This window comes from Selaginella moellendorffii, unplaced genomic scaffold (genome assembly GCF_000143415.4).
Source record: "Selaginella moellendorffii unplaced genomic scaffold, v1.0 SELMOscaffold_18, whole genome shotgun sequence".
NCBI classification, from domain to species: domain Eukaryota; kingdom Viridiplantae; phylum Streptophyta; class Lycopodiopsida; order Selaginellales; family Selaginellaceae; genus Selaginella; species Selaginella moellendorffii.
In genome coordinates this window covers 1,900,281-1,923,697 of record NW_003314279.1, presented here as the reverse complement: position 1 = coordinate 1,923,697, position 23,417 = coordinate 1,900,281, and the positions used below count along the sequence as shown (strand labels likewise).

Genomic DNA, 23,417 nt, shown 5'->3' with positions numbered 1-23,417 from the left:
AGCTCTTTCCAACAAGCCCACCAATAATCAAAATGGGGAAGGATTGAAACTAAAGCACTCATTTATCTCCTTTGGGCTAAACTTTGTTGGAAATTCCTTGGGAATGAAGCAATCTTCAAGGAAGGACCAGGAACAGGGTTCATGTAGGAATAGGGATAGTAGGAACAGGCATAGGGATAGGAGTTGGTGTTGGAGCAGGCACAGGAGTAGGAGTGAGAGCAGAGGTTACCGGTTACAGGTTTCTGGTCCCCAATTATTGGATACCGGCTACCGGTTACCAGTTACTCCAGCTGCTACTCCGGCGGTTACCCTACGGGTCAATGGTTATGTGTGCTTGAGACCTACATCTCCTTCTATTTCGAACCTTATTTCTCTTCGTCGCAAGTAGTTTGGGCAACTTTGAGCAACTTGAGCATTAGCCTACAGTCTTCTCACTTCTGTCAACCCAATTGCCTTGACTGGGTATTTGCAGTGTTCAGGGTATTTGATGCCGGTACAAACTAGATGTATGACAAACTAGCACCCTTTTACCATACCTCGAGGCCTTAAGGTACGGAGTAAACTTTCTAACATCTAGAAGCAGCTTAGGTATGACACAACACCTTCTCAGGCCAAGTCCTCTTCATCCTCGGCAGATTCCAGTGACTTAGATCTACGAGCTATGGCACAACCACCTTTAGCTTGACCTCAGCTCCATGTTCTGTAGAAGGGAAGTGATCTGCCAACATTCTCAAGTGTTGGAACAGTCTCTCCAACATCACATATCAGTCGCTTTGATTACTACTACACCATAAAAATGATCGTCGATGATGATCGTATGTGCCATGACTTCTTGTAGTCTCTTGAAGGCAAAGCAGCAACTTGGGTAGATTCTTTCCTCCTAGAGGACTGGACAGACTTCCAGACACTACTTGCTTCTTTCAGAGAACACTTTGTTGAAGAAAAACCCACGAATTGGCTACTTGTTAACCTCTTTTCGTTCCGGCATGGTGCTCACGAGTCTGTTCCTGACTACATCACATGGTTTCAAGCTTACTGGAAGCAGTGTTGGGATCATAGAGTAGTCCAAGATGAGCAACAGGGGATCACGGCATTCACAGCGGGTCTATGAAAGAACTTGCAGCGGAAAATTCTTAAGAAGACGTTCAGGTTCTGCTGCAAGGCGTTTTCATTCGCCACGAAGCTGGAAAGAGAGCTTCTTGTCAACCTGGGGATTGCTAGAGTCAATTTCAACCAAGCCATCACCCCATCAGAGTCACCTTATGCAGTTTTTTGGCCGTCCACAACAAAGCCCGTCGCTATTGAGCATACACCTCCGGCTATTGAGAACTTTGCCAACAAGATGCAACAGCTGAAGGAGATCATTCTTCAGCAACAATCACACCATGACAAACTACTCCAAGAGCTGGTGGAGTCCAGGAAAGAGGCTGCTACAGCTCGGGAACGCAGATTTTTAAGTCCCGTTGGTGCACTCACTGTGAGACGAACACACACAACACGCAGTGCTGCTTCAAGCTTCACCCAGAGCTTTGGCCTCCATCTTCTCAATGTGTCCAACAACATCCCTTTGCAAATAATTCCACATTGTCTCGGGGTCCAGAGACATATCAGGAGCAGTTGGAGCAACAAGCGATCGAGTCAACCCCTTTGTCAAGCAAAGGCAAGGCACCAGCCTCATCAGTCAACACAATTTTGATAGCCGAGGAACTCTATAGGCAACAGCAGCAAACCGCAGCCACTCGAGCCCAAGCGAAGAAGAAGGCAACTGCTCAACCTGGCATCGATCCCCCAGCGTTGGTTGAGAGTGAATCTCTGTCGGCACCAAATCTAGTGACATAGAGGGTGGCTTGTAAACTCCCCTTCAAGTCACTACTCCCTTCTCCTCCTGAGATCTCACCAATAGCTAGTCCTGTTCTAGAGCCGGTTCTTCAATACCTGGTTGACACTCCTATCAGCTTTTCGCTCCGAGACATGTTGTGTCTTGTCCCAGGATTCGGCCAATGTTTAGAGGAGTTTGCACGGTTAGGAACACCAGAGAGCACTCTCAAGAGGACTCCTCAAGAGGTGCACATTGTCGACATGACAAAATATGGTGGAGATCCTAGTCCATTCTTCGTCCCAGTGCAGATTGGTACTTCCTCTTGTAGGGTGGATGCTTTGGTTGACTCTGGTTCTGGAAGCAACATTATCTCTCTTGAAGCTGCCCTTTCAGCACAGCTCCAGATCACTGAGAGCTCCTCCATTGTGCTCAAGACCTTCGCCAACCACACCGTTCCTCCAGCTGGCATTTGCTGTGGTGTCAAGGTCTCTGTGCAAGGTGTTATTTCTGAGGTGGATTTCCTCGTGGTTGACTATCAACGTCTTGGAACGTCCTCTTTGAAGGACTCTATCATCCTTGGCTGCTCATGGCAAATCACAGCCCATTGCACTATTGACAGCGCAAAAAGCAAGATGGAAATTAGCAATGGAACCTATAGTGCCACCTTTCTCAACAACCATGGCAGAGCTCTTTCTCAGCAAGCCCAGCAGGCTTAGACTAAGATGGCCTCCACACCACACTTCCCTCCTGAGCTCATAGAGGTTTTTCCTGAGTTGGCAGTGGAGTCGACCATCTATATGACGGATGCTTTCTCTTGCAATGTGATTGACATGGTTGGAGGTGAGTCAGATAGCCCGAGATATCTCTCAGCTTCACTCTCTTTATTTGAGAGTAAGGCCGAGCCTCTAGCCATGCCCTCTTTATTTGATGGGCTTATAGAGTACAGGCTCCCATATCCAGCTTTTCGGAGTGTTTCTTGATAGAGGAAGGGCTCCTTGATTTGTTTCTTGCATGGGACCAACTCCCTCTTATGGAGCTTGACAACACGGTCACTCCAGACCAGGTCCATCTTTCACAGGACACAGCCAAACTCAATCCTCCTCAGCAACTATCTGAGGTGTCACACAGCCAGCATCTTCCTACAAAAATCATGGTAGCTGACGACTCCGAGCGTATTTTGTCGTGCCATTTGTTGGAGATGGAAGAAGACATCCAGACACACAATTGGCAGAAAGAATCAAACCAATCAGACATGCTGCATGCAAGTTATAGCTCTTTGAGTTCAAAATTTCCTACTGTGGAGCCCCCGGTACTCCAACCACCAAAATGACAACTCTCTTTCAAAATTTACATCACAATGGGTGCAGAGGCTTTTGGAGTATGCCTTTGCCAATGTTCACAGCCTGGCAAGCCACCACATGCAACATATTATGCCTCACATTCGTTCAAGGAGACCGAGAAGAAGTACGTGGATGCGGAAAAAGAGGCAGTGGCTGTTGTTTACACCTTGGAGCAATTTTGTCACTTTCTTGCTAGAGCCTATATCCATTTCCACATCTATTTTAACGTGCTAACCTTTCTTTTACAGTGACCGGTTCACAGTCCTCGTACTTTATCTTGGATTGTGACCATCCAAGAGTTCCAGCCAACTTTTCACATGCGGCAGAAGCATGTGATGGATCCGAGCGAGTTTCTGGTTGCTGAAGCTACTTCCTTTGTGGTCCCAGCAGCATTACAGGACATTGCAGTGTACCTAGATTCAGGTCAGTTCCCAGCAGATTCCTCACCAGTACAACAAAAGGCATTGGAGATCCGAGCATGGGGTTTTGCCTTCTCGACAGACACCTTTATAGGAGGACTTCTCAGGAATTTTTGTTGCGGTGTGTGGGGAACACGAGGTCCCTGATCTCCTTCACACTTTCCACTCTTGTGCAGGGCATTTCTCGGGACGGGTCACAGCACAGCTCCTCTTGTGCCATGGCTACTTTTGGCCTTGGATTCACTAGGACAGCCTGGCCTATGCAAAGGCATGTGAGCAATGCCAACAGTTCAACCCCCAGAGCCATGTTCCACATCTTCCTTTCCAACTCATCACTTCTCCAGGTCCCTTTTTTCAGTGGGGACTTGACTTCGTCGGCCCGATCAACCCACCGAGCTCAAAAGGGCAGTGATACATCATCGTGGCAATGGACTATTTCACAAAATGGGTTGAGGCCACCCCTCTGCGACAAGCAAATCAACAGTCTACAGCAAATTTTGTCTACGAATACATCATTTACTGATTCAGAGTTCCTGCTGTTTTGATTTTCGATCGAGGCAGCGGCTTCCTTGGACAGGTGATGCAGCATCTTCTCCAGGAGCTGCAGGTCAAGCACGTGAAGAGCAGTAGCTATTATCCTGACTGCAATGGCTAGGCAGAGTCCAACAACAAGATATTGAGGACAGTCATCTCAAAGCTTGTGGAGGATCACCCGAGGCATTGGCACAAGCACTTGGTTACAGCATTGTGGGCCTTTCGGACATCCTTCAAGACATCCATTTCTGTGACCCCATTCTCCCTTGTCTATGGGACAGAGGCTGTGCTTCCAATGGAGATCTAGGTGCCATCGCTCTCACTTTCACTTCAGCGATGCAGCTTAGCGATGAGGACAAGCTTCATGCATGTGACTTGGAGGTTCTTGCCTTGGAAGAACAACGACGATTCATGACTGAACATATCCTTCGAGGCAAGCAAAAGATCAAGTCAGTCATTGATCACCAACGGTCTACCGAACCATTCGAGGATGGCAATCTTGTTCTACTCAAGGAGTTCACGCCACCTTCGAAGTTCTGCCCTCACTGGACTAGCCCCTATTTTTTCCAGCAACATATCAGAGGTGGAGCATATGTGCTAGTTGATGCTGATGGACGTGAGCTCCCACACGCTAACCACTCTCATCTCAAATGCTTCATCCGGTGAGGTGTTCCTCTTCTCTTCTTTTTCTTTTTCTTTTTCTTCCTTTCTTTCACTTTACTTTCATGGCTACTTTTCTTACTTTCAGGGGGTGTTTCTCCATTGACCATGGCCCATGCCTTGGATTTCGTGCTCAGGCTGCATTGCCGTTTGTATGGAGGTTCCTTGCTTGGCCTGGTCTATGTTCCAGGTTCTTTGGCCCTTCCCTTACCATTACTACACCTCACACATTCTCCTCACTCATTCCATATCATCTACACTCACAGTTCCATCACCAATCACTTCCAGCAGTGTTGCCCGCACTTATCTTTAGATGCCTGTCTTGCATCTTTCATTCTTTCACCATCATTCACATCTCTGCTTGAGGTCACATTTACACCATACCACAGATACACATACATGCACCAGCAGCAAAAGACACCACCTCATTTGGACATGCCATTTCCGAGATATCCTTACGACCATTTGCCAACGACGCACTAGCTTTTCTGTAGCGACTTTCTTCCAACCGGGTGAGCCTGTTCACTCAAGGCACCTAGGTGGATCTTTAGGCAAGGCCACATAAGATGAAGCCACTTTCTTTCACTCCAGCACTCAGTGGACACGTGCCACCTCTCTTTATTGGCAACCCAGTGATTACGCCATCCCTTTCAGCTGCTGTCTTTTTCAATCCGACACATCAGACCATTGGCCTAACACTTTGAGAGATGGCCACCTTCTCGGCACTCCACCATATTGGTGCTAGAGTAGGCGCAAGAGTAGGAGTGAGAGCAGGTGGTTACCGGTTATAGGTACCCGGCTACTGGTTACTAGTTCCTGGTTACCGGTTATTGGCTACTCCGAGTGGTCAGCGCTTACTCTACATGCCAATGGTTATCAATGGCCACCTTTTTAGAGTGCCACCACCATCTCAGTGCTCCACTATATCACTCTATCTTTCATCATTTCCACACTTACCATCCTTGGGCAATGCATCCCCTCTTCTATCCCTCTTTCTTTCTCGATTTTGGTCAATCCTTGGAATATATTAGAAGTCATCAAGAGGTTGCATTTGCATATTACACTTTCCTGAGCCAAAATCCAGGTACAGGTTAAGTTCTTTGGGTACTCACTCTTTTTCCTCTATTTTTCTCCTTTCTTTTCACACTTTTTTTGCACTTTTTCTTCAACTTCAGGGTCCAATTTGACTATAGAGTTTCCCACTGGGTTTTCCTCCTTGTCTCCAAACTTCACACCTACCTCTTTTCTTTCTTGTCTACTTTGGTTTTTACAGTTTCTACTATTTCATACAGCTGCCAGCACTTGGCATCAGTAGCAGAGGTACACTCTACACTTTTTAGAGGGTTCTCACGAGTCTAGAGCCAGCGCGATCCACCGTGGTCGCATGTTAGGGCGTGGCTATTGAGAGAGTGAGAGAGAGAGAGAGAGAGGGAATATTCTGGTCCTCAAAATATTCCCCATCTTCCTTGTATAAAACCCTTGCCTCACAAGGGCAAGGGGTGTGAAGAGCATTGAAGCATTTCTCATGTTTGAGCGAGCATTGAGAGGCAGCTACTTTAGGTAAAGGGCATAGCTCTATAGGAGAGTGATATGCTTGAGTAAATAGCTAGTGAGGCTGTGGCTCCTAGATCTCCTGGAGCCATAGGCTCTAGATCCAGCACGAGATGCAAGTGCTCCTCCCAAGCCCCTAGCAGTGGTGGCAGTAGCTCCACCAGCAATGACAAAGGTGAGCATGGCTGCTGGACAGGAGCTAGAAGATGCCACTTAGCCTCTCATACATTTTTCTTCTTTATGAACCTCACCAATTGATAAGACAATTCTTTGTTTGTAATGATGTATTGAAGCAATTCCATATAGGGATGAAACTCAAATTTCAAACATGAGGTTGACAATTAGCTTAGTCTTAATAGAAACAGATTAAACACCTTTATAAATTTTTTGATTATAGTTTATTAGGTTTTGAATTTATATTTTGTATTTAACATATATTAATAACAATAATTTTTTGTAATTATTTTCTTAGTTCTGGGTAGTAGTATTAGTGTTCTTAAAATTTTATTGTTCTATATTCTAAGTAAAGCACATAGCAAAGTAATTCTTTGCTAAATTAACTAATAAAGATGTTTGAGTTTAAGGGTATATATAATTTTTGTTAGACTTTAGTTTTTCAATAGTGCTATTTTTTAAATTGAGCAATCTTCTGTGGGATCTGAGTAATATATTAATGTTCTTAATATTTTAGTTATAAATTTATTTATATTTCAAGTAAACACATAATAATTAAATAATGCTTCCATAAATTAATAATAATTAATTAGTATGGGTAGAAATATATTAGTTTTCTTACCATTTTAGGATTCTAAATTTGTTTGTATCCCAAGTAAAAACATACTTTACATGTAGCATCTAATTGATAAAATTATTTTTAAGTAATTCTTCATTTACTTTTTTTGTCTAAGAGTGTATTAAGTATATTTATATTCTAATAACTAAAAAAAATAATTCCTAGAAATTTTTATTTTACTTTTTTTCTGGGTTGCATATTAAGTTTCTTAAAATTTTAGTGTTCTAAATATATTCATATTTCTAAGTAGTATAATATTCACTTACTAATTCTTCTTTTCTCACTTTGGGAATATATTAATATTCTAAATATATGGTCTATGTTGTATAATATTGTATGTTTGTGTGTGTGTGTATATATATATATATATATATATATATATATATATATATATATATATATATATATACACACACACATAGAGATATCATAAGGAAAAAATTGTATAAAATTATTGATTTTTATACTCATCTAGCATTTGCTGGGCAATGTTGAGTTGGGGTGTAACTGTAAAAGAGTTATTTCTATAACCACGTCTTTGTGAATAATCATGCTAATATTTACTCTCAGCCAATGGGAGGCAACCAACTACCTAGGGTGAGAGAACAAGGTGTTGCAACACATGTCATATGCAAAGTGTTGACTAATATTGACACTCAACCTTTTGCAATGGAAACCCATTGAAATCAAAAGGGTAAATTTTAAGGTTTAGTGGAGAGTGTTTGTGATGACAGCAAGCTTGACTATTGGCAACTTCAGGTTGTGGTTCAAGCTCATATTTGAATCTCTTTCCCTTAATCTAAGGTTTTGTGAGCTATGGCACGTACTCTTGCCAATCCCTGGCACTGGTGCCTCATATTCATCCCAAAATGAGCAAATTCTTGCACAGTGCTATTCTTTTCTCATTGTGACTATTGGCCTGCTTCTTGTTTTGGGAATTAAGATGAGTTGTGACACCATTGGAGCTGCTATTGTAAGTGGATTTTCTTGTAGTGAGATTGCATTTTCTCAAACTTCTTATCAAATCACTAGCAATGGAAAGATTTTTTGGGAAAGTCATTGAGATTATAGATACTTTTTTGCTCTCTTCTTCATTTTTATTCTGTTTTGTTTTGTTTCTTTGGATTCAAGGCAGAGTTGCTTCAACAATATAGTGGTGTGATGCCTCTAGCAACATGTTTAAACCACAACCAAGCAATTGATGAGGTAAGCTATTCTCCTTTCAATAGAAGTTTTAGAGCTCTTTTTTGTTCTTTAGGTGGTGGCACAAGTTCTAGAAAATGCAAAAGTGAAAGAGTCAGAACTTGCAATAGTAGTTGTGACAATTAGTCTTGGTTTGAGTTTATACTTGGATGGTAATGTTCTTTGTGATCTTTTCTAGGTTTATTGTTGTGCCTAGTGCCAAGAGGATTATGTTGGGCATCATATTGAAGAATTTCTTGGCATGTAGTTTTTCAGCCACTAGCATTAGAGGAGGGGCATTCATAGCTCACATGTGGCAAATCTGCTTGGTCACCAAGATAGTAAATTTTTTACTTTCTTTACCAAGTGAATTCATGGGTGTAAAGATTGGGATATTAGGTGTTGACTGCTGGCCAAACTTTGACAGTAGGTTTTGCTAATTGTGTTGCCATGGTGATGGAAGTGTGGTATTAAAAGATTTTTGATTATCTAGTGGCAATACACAATGCTCTTGCTAATTTAACCAATGACAAGTTGTACCTATGATAGTTATATATGTCTTTGGTGGCATCACTAGATCAAAATCAAAAATTGGCAGAGATTTAAATTCTGTTTAACGGGTTACTACAAGAGAACTTATTCTATTTTATAAAGTATTATAATCTTTGAATATTTTATAATTTAATTTAACAGTATTTACAAATATAATAAGAAACTTATATTCTGTACAAATGGCATGTTTAAATATCACTATGTGAGGGCCAAGTGTACGGCTACGATGCCGTATACTAATATTAGCGTAGTGGATTTTGGTAGCCGTCGGATTGGTTTCAATCCGGACCACTCGCTCTTGTATATAAGCTAGGGTTTTTGGGTTAATTGATATGCACATTTCTGTATTCCCTTTCCATATTCCATGCACTCACATTGGTGGAAGTGAGGGGCACCTTTGATTGTCCCTGGGGAGTGCTTGGATTTGGGATTTCGGTTTAGATCTAGCTTTTGCATTGTCTAGATCTAGCTTTTTCCATTTCCTTTCTTTTGTTCTTTCCTTTCAGGATTTTGGTTTAGATCTAGCTTTTTGCATTGTCTAGATCTACCATTTCTTTCCAGCTTTTTGTCATTTCTCTTCTTTTGCTCTTTCTTTCTCATTCATTTTCATGGCCAATCCGCAATCTCCTCCTTTGACTCTAGAGCAGTAGTTGGTTCAATTGCTTGATGCTATGCGCTTGCAATTAAACAACCAAACTCAATTGATGGCGGCGTTCACGGCACATGGTACAACTCCTCCTGCTTTTGGTGCCAATCCTCGCGTTCGGCCGGAGTTCTTTCGTGGGAATCCTGGGGATGATGTGTACCATTGGTTCGATCACTTCACGGTGATTGCCACATATCATTCTTGGGATGATGCTCGACATTTGCGTGAGTTCCCCACATGTCTTCAAGGGACGGCATTGCAGTGGTACAATGGATTGAGCGCAGCTACTCGTGGCGATTGGAGTGTTCTTCCGGACGACTTCAAACGCACCTTCGGACACGCCAACGATTGTGATGATGCTTTCCAACAATTGCATCGTCTTCGCCAAGGGCCATCTGAGTTGGTGATGCAATTTGGCGTTCGTTTCTGAAGTCTTTTGCTTCGTTCGGAGCCAAATATGTCCGAGCGGATCAAGCTAGGAATGCTGTGGCCAGCACTTCGTCAAGATCTTGTCGGACTTATGCATGCACTTGCTCCTGCCACTCTTGACGATGCTCTTCGCTTGGCACAACGTTATGAGACATCGCCTCTTCCACTTCTTGCTACACGTCCTTCAGCTCCACTTCCTATGAGTGATGGTCATGTTCCCATGGAGGTTGATGCTGCTGCTACTCGAGTCCAAGGACAAGGGCGAGGACGTGGTCGTGGCCGTGACGTTCGTTGCTGGGCGTGTGATGAAGTTGGTCATACTTATCGGCGTTGTCGGCGCTTTCCGGATTGGCGACCTCCATTTCCTGGGTGGAGACCTTGGCGTCAGCAACGTCCCGTTGGTGCTGCTGCGGTGGAAGGTTTGGATACCGAGGTGCATTCGGGAAACGAGGAGTCGCGCGAGTAATGGAGGGACCTTGCGCGAATAAGTTAGTGACCCCTCCATCTTTCTTTCGGGAGTATCATCAAGGGGTTCACTCGGCACCGGTTCATCCAGTGTTTACTTTCCAAGCTCGTTTTTATAACAAGAGGTCTCCTATTCTTCTCTCCGTGTTGGTTGATACAGGTTCGAGTTTATCTTCTATTGCTCGACCTGTTGCCACACGTTGTCGTCTACACTTGCGTCGTGTGGCGGATCCAGTTTTCATTCTTTATGGCAATGGCCGTACACATGCATGTGCACGAGATGAGGCGGACCTGGTTGTGCGTGTGGGCGATCTCGAGCTTGAGTTGCAGTCGTTGCGGGTGGTGCCGAGTCAAGCTTTTGACCTCATTCTTGGTATGGATTGGTTGCAGCACAATCATGCCAAGTGTGACTTTGAGGCTTTTCCCCCTTGTCTCATACTTCCTTATGTTTCATCCATTCCTCTCACTTCCGTACCTCTTCGTCCCTCTACTTCTACCTCTGCTTCCATTACTTTTGTTCCCCCATTATTTCCTCTTGTGTTTCCATCTTGTTCTGCTCTTCCCTTTTCCGATCCCTCCAATGATCTTTGTGTTGCAGCTGTTGACCAGCTCATGAAGGAGTATTCTGATCTCTTTGAATTTGACCTATCGTATGGGGCCAAGATTGCCACACGTCATCCCATTCCAACTGGGGATGCTCGTCCAATCAAGGTTCCTGTTCGTCGTCGGTCACCCAAGGAGATCAAGATTTTACGTGCAAACGTCAAGGAGATGTTGGAGAAGGGTGTTATTCGGAAGTCGCGGAGTCCTTGGGCATGTGAACCTCATCTTGTGACGAAGCCTGATGGGAGTATTCGTTTCTGCATCGACTATCGTCCATTAAATGAAGTGACGATCCCGGACGTGTACCCTCTTCCTCACACTGCTGATCTCTTGGATCGTCTGGGGCGAAGTCGTTGGTTCACCAAGCTAGATCTTGCTTCTGGGTATTGGCAAGTACCGATGGCTGAAGACGATATTCCTAAGACTGCTTTTCGTACACCATTTGGTTTGTACGAGTTTTTGGTGATGCCGTTTGGTTTGAACAATGCTCCAGCAACTTTTCAGCGGATGATGGACGAGGTTCTTTGCGATATGCCGGAGGTGACGGCTGACTTCATTGATGATGTCTTGATCCACTCAGAGGGGACGTAGGAGGAGCATGTTCGTGATGTTTGTAAAGTGTTGGATCGGCTACGCGACGTTGGTTTAAAGCTGAAGCGGTCGAAGTGCGTGTTTGGGTCCAAGGACACAACTTATCTTGGGTACCGTATTTCTTGTGAGGGTTTGCAAGTTGATCCTGACAAACTTGTGGCTGTTCTAAAGTTCCCTACTCCGAAGTGTGTGAATGATGTGCAGCACTTTTTGGGTAAGGTGCAGTATCTCGGTCGTTTTGTGGATCATCTTTCCGATCGCACTATACCATTGCGAGCGTTGCTGAAGTCATCAACGTCATCTTTCATCTGGTCTCCCGATTGTGAGCGGGCGTTCGTGAATCTCAAAGAGCTATTGACGACTCCTCCGGTTTTGGCATATCCTGACTACACTCGACCTTTTAATTTGCGCGTGGATGCTTCTGACATTGGTCTTGGAGGTGTGTTGATGCAAGAGAGCTCGAGTGTGCCTGGTCAGCGCCATCCCATTGCATACATAAGCCGTACATTACAATCAGCGGAGATGAACTACTCCACGACGGAGAAGGAGTGTTTAGCAGCAGTCTGGGGTTTCGAGAAACTTCATGCCTATCTACATGGTTCTCAGACGTTACTTGAAGGTGACCATGCTGCTGTTACTTCATTATTGAAGCAGAAGAACCTGGTTGGTCATACGGCTCGATGGGCTTTGAAGCTTCAGATATATGATTTCGATGTTGTTCATCGCCCAGGGAGTTCTATGGCTGATGCTGATGCCCTTTCTCGAGCTCCTCTTCCTTCTCCACTCACTTCTCATGTTTCTGACGAACCTATTGTTCTAGCATCTGTGGATTTTCTAGATGAGGATTCTGTGCCATCGGCGGTTGCTGTCCTTAACGTTCAGTGTACACAGGGCGTAGAGCAAAATCTACCTTCTCTGGATGAGGTTCGCGAGGCTCAAAAGATTGAGCCATGGATTCGAAGGCTTCGAGATGGGTTTGAGAATCCTGCATCACTTGCTGATGACTTGCCTTTTCGGCATTTACATTCTCAATATCGCCTTGAAGATGGCCTTCTTTATTTTGTGGGGACGGATCCTGATGCTCATTTACGGCTGGTGGTGCCTTCGGTGTTTATTCCGCGGTTTCTCCATGTCTACCATGATTCTCCTATTCTAGGTGGGCATATGGGACACCGTCGTGTCACCGAAAAGCTGCGCAGATCTTTCTATTGGCCAGAGATGCGATGTGATATTATCCGGTATGTGCGTAGTTGCATTTGGTGCCAAGCTCGTAATACTCCCCCTTGTGCTGCGGAAGGACGGTTGGAGTCAATTGCAGTTTTTCGTCCGTTTGAGTTGGTGGCGTTTGATCTTATGGGACCTTTTCCGCGATCGACTGCTGGCAATGAGTATGTTATTATTGCTTCTGACTACTTGACTTGTTGGGTGGAAGTTGGTGCTCTTGCTAGTGCCTTTGCAACTGCTGTTGGATACTTCCTCCTCAATCGAGTGGTGTTCCAGCATTCTTGTCCAGAACGGATTCTTTCGGATAATGGTCCTGTATTTATGGCTGAGGTATTTCATGTTTTGACATCTCGGTTGGGGATACGCCACACTTTTACAAGTGCTTATCATCCACAATTAGACGGTCTGGTGGAACGGCTCGTTCGGACATTCAAAGGGATGATTGCGAAGTATGTGAACTTTCAACATTCGGATTGGGATGGTTATTTGCCGTCTCTTCGGTATGCTTATGTCACAGGGGTGCAGAGTTCTATTGGTGCTTCACCATATAAACTTCTATATGGTCATGATCCAATATTACCAACAGAGCTGGGTTTACCTTCGCGATTGCCACGAGCTCCTGATGCTAGGTCATGGGATCAATATTTGACAAGCATTCTTCCACTTGTCCGAGCAGAGTCTACTGAACACTTAGGCCGCGTACAAGTGGGACAACAACGGCGCTACAATTCCCATCATCGTCCACCAGCGGAGTACAAAGTGGATGATTTGGTGTTAGTCCATTTTCCCCATCTTACGGTACGTGGTTTATCTAAGGGGCTCCTTGCGCAGTGGAAAGGACCGTATCGGGTGTTGCGGCAAGTTGGACCACAAGTTTATGAGGTTCGGCATGACGTTCAGCAGGCCGATCCTCCGGAGATTGTGCATGTGCAGCGGTTAAAACACTTCATACAAAGGGATCAGGAGCAGTTAATACCATCTACAGATCCACCGATGCCTCCTCCTAACGTTCCTCCAGATCCTGGCCCATCTACAAGAGAACCCTGACGGCCTTCCATTATTCCGAGAGGAGGGGATGATGTGAGGGCCAAGTGTACGGCTACGATGCCGTATACTAATATTAGCGTAGTGGATTTTGGTAGCTGTCAGATTGGTTTCAATCCGGACCACTCGCTCCTGTATATAAGCTAGGGTTTTTGGGCTAATTGATATGCACATTTCTGTATTCCCTTTCCATATTCCATGCACTCACAACTAGAATATATTTTAAAAAAAACAAATGATGGTATATAAAATGTGGGTTAACTTAGTTTTATAAATGTGTAGGACCATGATCAAAGTTTCAAGTGTTAATACAAAAACATTAAAAAACTTTAAACAATAAAAGTATATATTATATTTTTATATATAGCCTTACTTATTTATAATCTAACTCATTATCAAAAAAAAAACTATGATAATGTATGCAGTATTTTATTAAACAGTAATATTTTAAAATATTTTTACTAACTACAAATATATTTTATTAGTACATAATTCTATGGAATATAAGATTTGAATTTATAGTTTCTATATTATATATATTTACAAATAAGTTTTTTCTTGACCAGATCTGGTTAGTAATATATTAATGTTTCTAAAACTTTATTGTTATATATTCTAAATAAAATTTATAATTAAGTAATATCTTGCAGTAATTATTCTCATTTGTTTGATAAAATCTTAAAATAAGTTTATCCCAAATAAAAATAAAATTTACATATAACATATTATTAATAAAAGAAAATTAATTTTTATGTCAGGTTTTTTCTAAATATATTCATATTCCCAAATAAAAGTTTGTATCTAATATTTTTATTAATGAATATTTATTCTTACTTATGCCTAGGAATGTATTTTGTTTTAAATATTTATATTATCAAGTTTACAAAAATTAATTTTTGTATTCATCTAGCATTTTCTAGGCATAATTCCCTCAATCAAAGTGGAATATAATATTTCTTGTTTTGATACAATTCAATATAATTTTTAATATAATGAAAAATCAAAACAATATTTTGTTAGTTACACAGCATATGCTAGGCAAATACTAATAAATTATTATTAGTATAATAGGATTTTAATAGTTGATTTCAATCTGGATCATTCACTCTTGTATATAAATTAGAGTTTTTGGGTAAATTTATGTGCCCAAAAATTTCTGTATTCTATATTAATATTAAAAAATAATTTTAATAATTTAAAATTTATAATTAAATTGTCCAATTTCGATATAGAAATGTTATTCACAATACTTTTAATTTTTAAAGCCAAAAGAAAGAAATAAATACTAGGGGCTATGGTGGAAGGATGCCGCAGCGGTGAGGACGTCGATCTCAATGCGCTCAAACCCGCTGCTTGCCGCCGCTACGGCCTTGCCCGAGCGCCAAAGCTCGTGGAGATGATCGCGGCGTTGCCAGAGAATGAGCGCGATCTCGTCCTGCCCAGGCTCTGGGATTGCCATGGTTGCCGTCATGTCCAAGCCGCATCGGTGCCCACACATCGCCTATCTGTGTCTGCTGCCCGGGAGGCCCAGATTCGGACTTCAAATATAGCACACAGTCCTACACTGGGTATGAACCAACGAGCATGAGAGCAATTCGAGCAAGGTAAATTATATAGTCTTTTTCATTTCTTTTTTTGCTAGAAAAAAAACTCAGGTACAATCCTTATATACAGGCTCGAGGTCGAGTGGATCAACTCAGGCGTCTGGGCCATAGCGTGGATAAGGTGATCAAGTTTATGGATTTTCTTCTCTGTCACTGAGCAAAGGTGATCACCACAGGTTGAATATATCCTTATGGGTGTCTTTGCCAGCAGACTACCATGACTATTTTATCCGAAATCTCCATGACGCTCTGTCTGATCACACCTCTCGAGATGTGGAGGAAGCCGTGAGATACTCAGAGCATGCTGCCATCAAGTGCATTGGACTGATCATTGAGACGTAAGGCTTGCGTGGTTTCTTTCTACACCTGGTCGTTTTCCTCGCTGTAGCAGGCGTCCCGACTACTGTCTGTCTCCTCACTTTTGCTGATTATGTATTTCAGGTGGTTGCTCATATGATGCCTAACCTTCCAAACCTTGATATGGAACGGGACATGGAAAGCTTCCGCGAGTTTTTTGAAAATCCTTCCTTTCGAGCGGACGGCCTCAAAATCTATCCAACGCTGGTTATTCAAGGGACAGGTTTGTACGAGCTATGGAAGACTGGAAGGTTAGTGTATTTGCTGGTCTTTTCTCTGAGACAAAACTGATGTGCATCCTGATTGCTACAGGTACAAGAACTATCCACCTGAACAACTCGTCAATCTGGTTGCCCGAGTGTTGTCTCTGGTACCTCCCTGGACTCGGGTCTATCACATACAACATGACATCCCCATGCCTCTTGTAAGGTCAGGCGTTGAGAAGGGAAACCTGCGAGAGCTGGCATTGATGAGGATGGAGGACTTGGGCTTGAAATGTAAAGATGTCAGGACAAGAGAAGTTGGGATTTAGGTTTCTCCAATAACAAATATAAGTTATAATTTGTTCTTTTCCAATTTGCCAGATTACCTCGTCTATTCAACTACCATTACCTTAGCTTTAATAAAGTTCCTTCGCCAAAGTTCCCATACTTACAAGTAAATAACATTCAATTAATAATTCTGATTCTTTTGCAGGATATAAACAATCAAATCAAACCTGAAGAAGTAGAGCTAGTAAGGCGTGACTACTGTGCTAACAAAGGCTGGGAGACGTTTCTGGCCTATGAAGACACTAGACAGGTATTTGCCTAAAGCTTTCTCAAAGTCTTTCTCATGCATATCATGCTTATCTTGCTTGAGAGTGATCATCTAGGATATACTGGAGGGTTTACTGCGCATGAGAAAATGTGGTCCCAACGCTACATGCCCTGAGCTGCTGGGAAGATGTTCGATAGTTCGCGAGCTGCACGTTTATGGAACTGTGGTGCCTGTTCACGGCCGTGACGCCGACAAGCTATAACACCAGGTCTATTTGTTTTCATCTTTATCCTATTGTCTCAAGCTACTTCCAATTTGTACAGGGTTATGGAACTCTTTTGATGGAAGAAGCCGAGAGGATAGCTCGCAAGGAGCATCGATCCGTGAAACTGGCAGTGATATCCGGAGTGGGAACTAGACACTACTACAGGAAACTAGGCTATGAGCTAGAAGGTCCCTACATGACGAAAAGATTGTAAGTTTACAAGATGAGAATCTCAATCGATTTCTTTGAAATCTTTTGATTTGCAAACGCGAATGTTTAGCATATAGCGCAGCGAGATCTTATGACAGCACATATTGTATTTAAAAGCTTCTAGTAATGAGATTCTACCACAAGTTGTACTTAAAAAACTGCTAGTAATCCGAAGTGTTTTACATTAGCACGGGACCTCCTTCCACCGAGCAAAACTATCTTGAATGCTGCTCAAAGATCGCAAATCAAAGTTGACTCCAAACTGGTTAACTTTGAGATTGAATTATATTGAATAAAATAACTCCAGTAAACATTCAGTAATCAAAAGTTACTATAATTTGTAAAGACCTTTGATCAGGTCACATTGAATAGCCGAACGATTCCGGCTGAATTCAAGGAAACAACCACCATTCTTTTTTCCAATCTTATTGGTAGTGTTCAAACACCATTGCTGAAACAACTAGTGTACGCGGCATATTCACCCCTGTCAACGCTTCTATTTCGAAATTTCGCGCAAAAACCCGGGAAGAAAACTTTGCATCCACGCCAAAGCGTGTGCGGCGGCGTCGAGAAGACCACTCCTCCTTTGGCGAGGACTCTCCATATGTTCCATAGAAGAGGGTCATGAAATCACAGCAACGTGTGCTTTCTAGTTAAGCGTCTGGACCGTCGGATCAAATCCCAGCCCAGAAGCGTCTAAATGAGAAGCTTCCATGGAGTAGCATGGGCTTGTTGGTAGAAGTTTTCGGCCATGGTCCAAAGAGGCCAAATGTCCAAGTTATATAAAGCCCTAGCTCCCATTCTCCTCATTTCTTCCGGCTCGATCGATCCAGGGATGTAGCGCCAGGATCTAGGATCTGGATCTCGATCGAATCGACTTCTAGTGGTAGCTCGTCGAATCGGGGGTGGAATTTTGTAGGTCGCCTCGCCCCCAGATATTGCCGAAAATATTGCATTGGATCGTCGCGAAAGAGGGGACAAGGGGGGAGCGATGGCGCTTCCGACCGACGTGGAGCTGATGAGAGCGGCGAGCTCGCGATCGTGGACGGAAAATGTCTTCTCGCGCAGCTCGGTCAGGGAGGTGGACGATGAGGAGGCCCTGAAATGGGCCGCGCTGGAGAAGCTTCCCACATACGATCGCCTCCGGACGGCCATAATCAAGAACGTGGGCGAGCATGGGAGCACTCGCCACGAGCACATTGATGTCAAGTCCTTGGGCCTCGTGGAGAGGAGGAATCTTGTGGAGAAGCTCTTGGCAACAACGGACACGGAGAACGAGATGTTCATCCGCAAGCTCCGGGAAAGGATCGACAGGTAGTAGAACTCTTTTGATTCGAGTTTCTTCTCACTCTTGGAACAATTGTCTCAGAGTCGGGATAGACCTTCCCAAAATCGAGGTGAGGTACGAAGGACTTCAAATCGAAGCTGATGTACATGTCGGCAAGCGAGCTCTACCGACGCTGTTTAACTTTGTCATCAACATGTCCCAGGTTCGTATTATTAACGAAAAAATCTTTTCATCGCTCTCTGGCTCTTACTTTTTTGTTGTGATTTGTTTTTCCAGCAAATCTTGGGAAAGTTACACTTGCTCCCTTCTAAGAAACACGTCCTCACGATTTTGCGCAACGTTAGTGGTATCGTGAAGCCTTCCAGGTAATGAAATTGCTGCAGCTTTCGGCGAAAATCTTGTACTCATACTTCTCTACAGGATGACACTTCTGCTGGGCCCTCCTAACGCAGGGAAAACTACGCTGCTTCTGGCGCTTTCTGGAAAGTTGGACCAAAGCCTTAAGGCAAGGAAGTCCTCTAGCTTTTAGGAGATGGTTCTCATCTTAGATTTTACTTTACAGGTTTCTGGGAGAGTCACCTACAATGGCCACACATTGACTGAATTTGTGCCTCAAAGGACTTCTGCTTACATAAGCCAACACGACTTGCATAGCGGGGAGTTGACAGTGAGGGAGACGTTTGATTTTGCTTCTAGGTGTCAAGGCGTGGGAAGCAGATATGGTAAACAACGTCCTGGGTTGGCGTGCACGTGGAATTGACTTTCTTATAACTTGTGTCAGAGATGATAACGGAGCTTTCAAGACGGGAGAAAAACGCCAAGATCAAACCGGATCCCGATGTTGATGCGTTCATGAAGGTAATAAGCACTTTGTGGTTGGCAGCGTTCTTACGAGCTTCTTACAGGCGTCGGCTATAGAGGGTCAGGAGACCTCCATTGTAACGGACTATGTGCTGAAGGTAAGCGTGTTTTGGATCGTGATCAAAGAGGATTCGCGGTTCTCATGCATTTTTTCGCTTCCAGATTTTGGGTTTGGACGTTTGTTCTGATATACTTGTCGGAGACGCCATGCGCAGGGGTATTTCTGGAGGACAAAAGAAGCGTGTCACTACAGGTAAGACTTGCAAGCCTGGAAGCTTTTTGGTCACGATTTGTTTATGACAAATGTTTATTTTGCAGGAGAGATGCTCGTTGGGCCTGCAAAGTCTCTTTTCATGGACGAGATTTCAACCGGTCTTGACAGCTCGACCACATTTCAGATAGTGAAGAGCTTAAGGCAGTTTGTCCATGTGCTCGATGCTACCATGGTCATCTCCTTGCTCCAGCCTGCTCCCGAGACGTTTGAGCTTTTCGACGACTTGATTCTTCTATCGGAGGGGCAGATTGTATATCAGGGCCCCCGGGAACTCGTGTTGGATTTCTTCGAGACGCAGGGATTTAAATGTCCTCCGAGGAAAGGTGTCGCAGACTTTTTGCAAGAAGTTACGTCAAGGAAAGACCAGGAACAGTATTGGGCTGACAAGAGGATGCCATACAGATTTATACCTGTCCAGGAGTTCGCGGATGCCTTTCAAAAGTTCCATGTCGGTCAGAACATTGCTGAAGAATTGGCGCGGCCTTTTGACAAGAGTAAAAGCCATCCGGCAGCTCTTGTCACTCAGAAGTACGCTCTTAGTAACTGGGAGCTTTTCAAGGCTCTCTTGGCGCGGGAGATACTTTTGATGAAGAGGAACTCATTCGTCTACGTGTTCAAAAGTTGTCAGGTATGCTATCAAAGACTAAAATCTATATATCTGATACTAAAATTTCCAATGCAGCTGATTGTTATAGCCGTAATCACGATGACTGTGTTTCTCCGGACCGAAATGCATCACAGAACTGTTGGCGATGGCAGTCTCTACATGGGAGCCTTGTTCTTCGGCCTGATGATCGTCATGTTTAATGGATTTGCGGAGTTGTCGATGACCATTGCGCGCCTTCCAGTATTTTACAAGCAGCGGGACCAGATGCTATTTCCTGCGTGGGCATTTTCTCTTCCTAACGTGATCACTCGAATTCCAGTGTCCCTGCTCGAATCAGCACTTTGGGTGTGCATGACGTACTACGTGGTTGGATTTGCTCCTAGTGCCGCCAGGTTTGTTACATTGATGTTTAGTGAGAAATAGTGTTGATATTTTATGTTTGAGTGTTTCAGGTTCTTCCAGCAGTTCCTTCTCATGTTCCTAATTCATCAAATGTCGGGAGGTCTTTTCCGATTCATTGCTTCACTTTCTCGGACTATGGTTGTAGCAAACACCTTCGGCTCTTTCACGCTGCTGATAATTCTTGCCCTCGGTGGTTTTCTTCTTTCTAGAGGTAATCCATTGACTATACTCAGGTAGCACAACTTATAATGGTCTTTAATTTCCAGAGGACGTTGAACCTTGGTGGATTTGGGGATATTGGTCGTCGCCCATGATGTACGCACAGAATGCGCTTGCCGTGAACGAGTTCAGTGCATCAAGATGGCAGATTCTCGAAAATGCCAATCAGACCACCACCATTGGCAACCAAGTTCTAGAGTCTCGAGGCCTGTTCCCCAATAAAAACTGGTATTGGCTTGGAACTGGTGCTCAGTTGGCTTATGCCATTCTCTTCAACGTTGTTTTCACTTTGGCACTCGCTTACTTCAGTGGTACGTAGGAATCTATTTTTTTTCTCCATGTAGGTACTCATTTTTATATTCAAACAGCTCCTGGGAAACCGCAGGCCGTAGTGTCTGAGGAAATACTAGAAGAGCAGAACATGAATCGTACCGGCGAAGTCTCAGAAAGATCAGTGCATGCAAAATCAAAGCGATCGGGCAGATCTTCTAATGCAGGTAATGGCGCCATCACAAATTTCATTATATGGTCTAACATCGAATGCCAGGAGATTTGGAGCTTACGTCTGGTCGAATGGGTGCCGATTCTAAAAGGGGAATGATACTCCCGTTTCAACCTTTAGCAATGTCATTCAATCATGTTAACTACTACGTTGACATGCCCGCGGTATGCTTTTACGCATTTCCTTTGTAGGATATTGAGTTCTAATGCACTTGGAACAGGAAATGAAGCAACAAGGCGTGACAGAAAATAGATTACAGTTGCTGCACGACGTAAGCAGTAGCTTCAGGCCTGGAGTTCTCACGGCTCTTGTCGGTGTAAGCGGTGCTGGAAAGACAACTCTCATGGATGTTTTAGCCGGGCGTAAAACTGGTGGCTACATTGAAGGCGACATTCGCATCTCCGGCTATCCCAAAAACCAGGCTACTTTTGCTAGGATTTCGGGTTATTGCGAACAGACTGACATTCATTCACCCAACGTTACAGTGTACGAGTCACTTGTTTATTCTGCTTGGCTCCGACTATCGGATGACATTGATAAGGGGACGAAAAAGGTAAGGAGAGAGATGTTTTTCGTAGTCAAGTTTGCTAAGATGAGTTTTGGAACAGATGTTTGTGGAAGAAGTTATGGAGCTTGTAGAGCTTAACCCTCTCCGGGATGCGTTGGTTGGTCTCCCTGGAGTTGATGGACTTTCGACCGAGCAGCGGAAACGACTGACAATTGCCGTGGAGCTCGTTGCAAATCCTTCAATTATTTTCATGGACGAGCCAACTTCCGGACTGGATGCACGAGCGGCAGCAATTGTCATGAGAACGGTCCGCAACACTGTCGACACCGGTCGCACTGTCGTCTGCACCATTCATCAGCCTAGCATTGACATTTTTGAGGCCTTCGATGAGGTACGCGATTATTACCTTGCAAACTCTCTTGAAAACCTGCCTGCTTTCTCCAGCTTCTGTTGATGAAACGCGGAGGGCGCGTTGTCTACGCAGGTTCCTTGGGAAAGAACTCGCACAAACTTGTTGAATACTTTCAGGTAAGTCGCTTGCGTTGTTCTTGCAGACTTGAGATGATTTATATGGATTAATTTCCCCAGGGTATTAGCGGTGTTCCTAACATAAGAGAAGGATACAATCCAGCTACATGGATGTTAGAGGTTACCGCTGCAGACGTGGAGAATCGTCTGGGAGTAGATTTTGCGGACATCTATAAAACTTCTTCAGTCTACCAGTAAGCACACTTGACCATTATCTCTTTCTTGGCTAAACCACTGGTGTGTCTAGGCACAATGAAGCTATTATTACTCAGCTGAGCACTCCGGTTCCCGGCACGGAGGACATATGGTTTCCAACGCAATACCCTCTGTCGTTCCTCGGACAGGTCATGGGATGCTTGTGGAAACAACATCAGTCATACTGGAAAAATCCATACTACGTTCTGGTTCGCATGTTCTTCACCTTGGTTGTCGCGATAATATTTGGCACAATGTTTTGGGACATCGGCTCCAAAAGGTAAACGTTGTGTAGTTCAATCAAGCGTTGATTCTGACTCCTGCCTTTCTCTCGTGAGCAGATCACGAGAACAAGACCTCTTTAATCTGATGGGATCTATATACGCTGCTGTGCTCTTCATTGGGTTCAGCAATTCGTCAGGAGTGCAGCCAGTCGTTGCTATCGAGCGAACGGTCTACTATCGAGAAAGAGCCGCTGGAATGTACTCTCCCCTTCCATATGCTTTTGCTCAGGTAAGGCATACATCCGACTCTTCAGATTTCGTTTGACTCATCAAGGAAAACTCCGTGCGTCCAGGTCCTGATCGAGATTCCCTACGTGTTCGTGCAAGCCTTCGCGTATGGACTCATTGTGTACGCGACGATGCAGCTGGAATGGACAGCAGCCAAGTTCTTGTGGTTCCTCTTCTTCTTGTACATGACGTTCCTCTACTTCACGCTCTACGGCATGGTGACGGTGGCGCTGTCACCCAACGACCAGATTGCAACCATCGTATCCTCGGCATTCTACGGAATCTGGAACCTGTTCTCTGGCTTCATCATCCCTCGACCGGTAAGTTCATGAATTCCACACATTTCTTTCCTTAACACTTTGGTTTGTTTCTTGGTGTCTCTCAGGCGATTCCAGTGTGGTGGAGGTGGTACTACTGGGCCTCGCCACCGGCGTGGTCTCTCTACGGCCTCCTCACGTCTCAGCTGGAGAGTCA

At 44.0% G+C, this 23,417-nt stretch overlaps 1 protein-coding gene and 1 pseudogene across 1 annotated transcript in view; both read left to right on the top strand.

The window, feature by feature from the left end:
- Window positions 1-15,129: 15,129 nt before the first annotated feature.
- On the top strand, window positions 15,130-17,090 carry LOC9650365 (annotated as a pseudogene).
- A 758-nt stretch (window positions 17,091-17,848) lies between these two features.
- The window catches only part of LOC9650364 (ABC transporter G family member 39), a 6,040-nt gene continuing 471 nt past the window's right edge, over window positions 17,849-23,417 (top strand). The window contains exons 1-22 of the mRNA XM_024676748.1: window positions 17,849-18,361; window positions 18,417-18,537; window positions 18,612-18,700; window positions 18,756-18,840; window positions 18,898-19,057; window positions 19,117-19,193; window positions 19,241-19,294; window positions 19,359-19,449; window positions 19,515-20,098; window positions 20,153-20,469; window positions 20,530-20,690; window positions 20,746-21,009; window positions 21,067-21,195; window positions 21,246-21,364; window positions 21,421-21,753; window positions 21,809-22,099; window positions 22,153-22,236; window positions 22,297-22,430; window positions 22,484-22,711; window positions 22,773-22,944; window positions 23,009-23,263; window positions 23,329-23,413. Of these exons, the coding sequence (XP_024532516.1) occupies window positions 18,039-18,361; window positions 18,417-18,537; window positions 18,612-18,700; window positions 18,756-18,840; window positions 18,898-19,057; window positions 19,117-19,193; window positions 19,241-19,294; window positions 19,359-19,449; window positions 19,515-20,098; window positions 20,153-20,469; window positions 20,530-20,690; window positions 20,746-21,009; window positions 21,067-21,195; window positions 21,246-21,364; window positions 21,421-21,753; window positions 21,809-22,099; window positions 22,153-22,236; window positions 22,297-22,430; window positions 22,484-22,711; window positions 22,773-22,944; window positions 23,009-23,263; window positions 23,329-23,413 (4,156 nt within the window). The 5' untranslated portion in view covers window positions 17,849-18,038. The remainder of the gene's footprint in view (window positions 18,362-18,416; window positions 18,538-18,611; window positions 18,701-18,755; window positions 18,841-18,897; window positions 19,058-19,116; window positions 19,194-19,240; window positions 19,295-19,358; window positions 19,450-19,514; window positions 20,099-20,152; window positions 20,470-20,529; window positions 20,691-20,745; window positions 21,010-21,066; window positions 21,196-21,245; window positions 21,365-21,420; window positions 21,754-21,808; window positions 22,100-22,152; window positions 22,237-22,296; window positions 22,431-22,483; window positions 22,712-22,772; window positions 22,945-23,008; window positions 23,264-23,328; window positions 23,414-23,417) is intronic.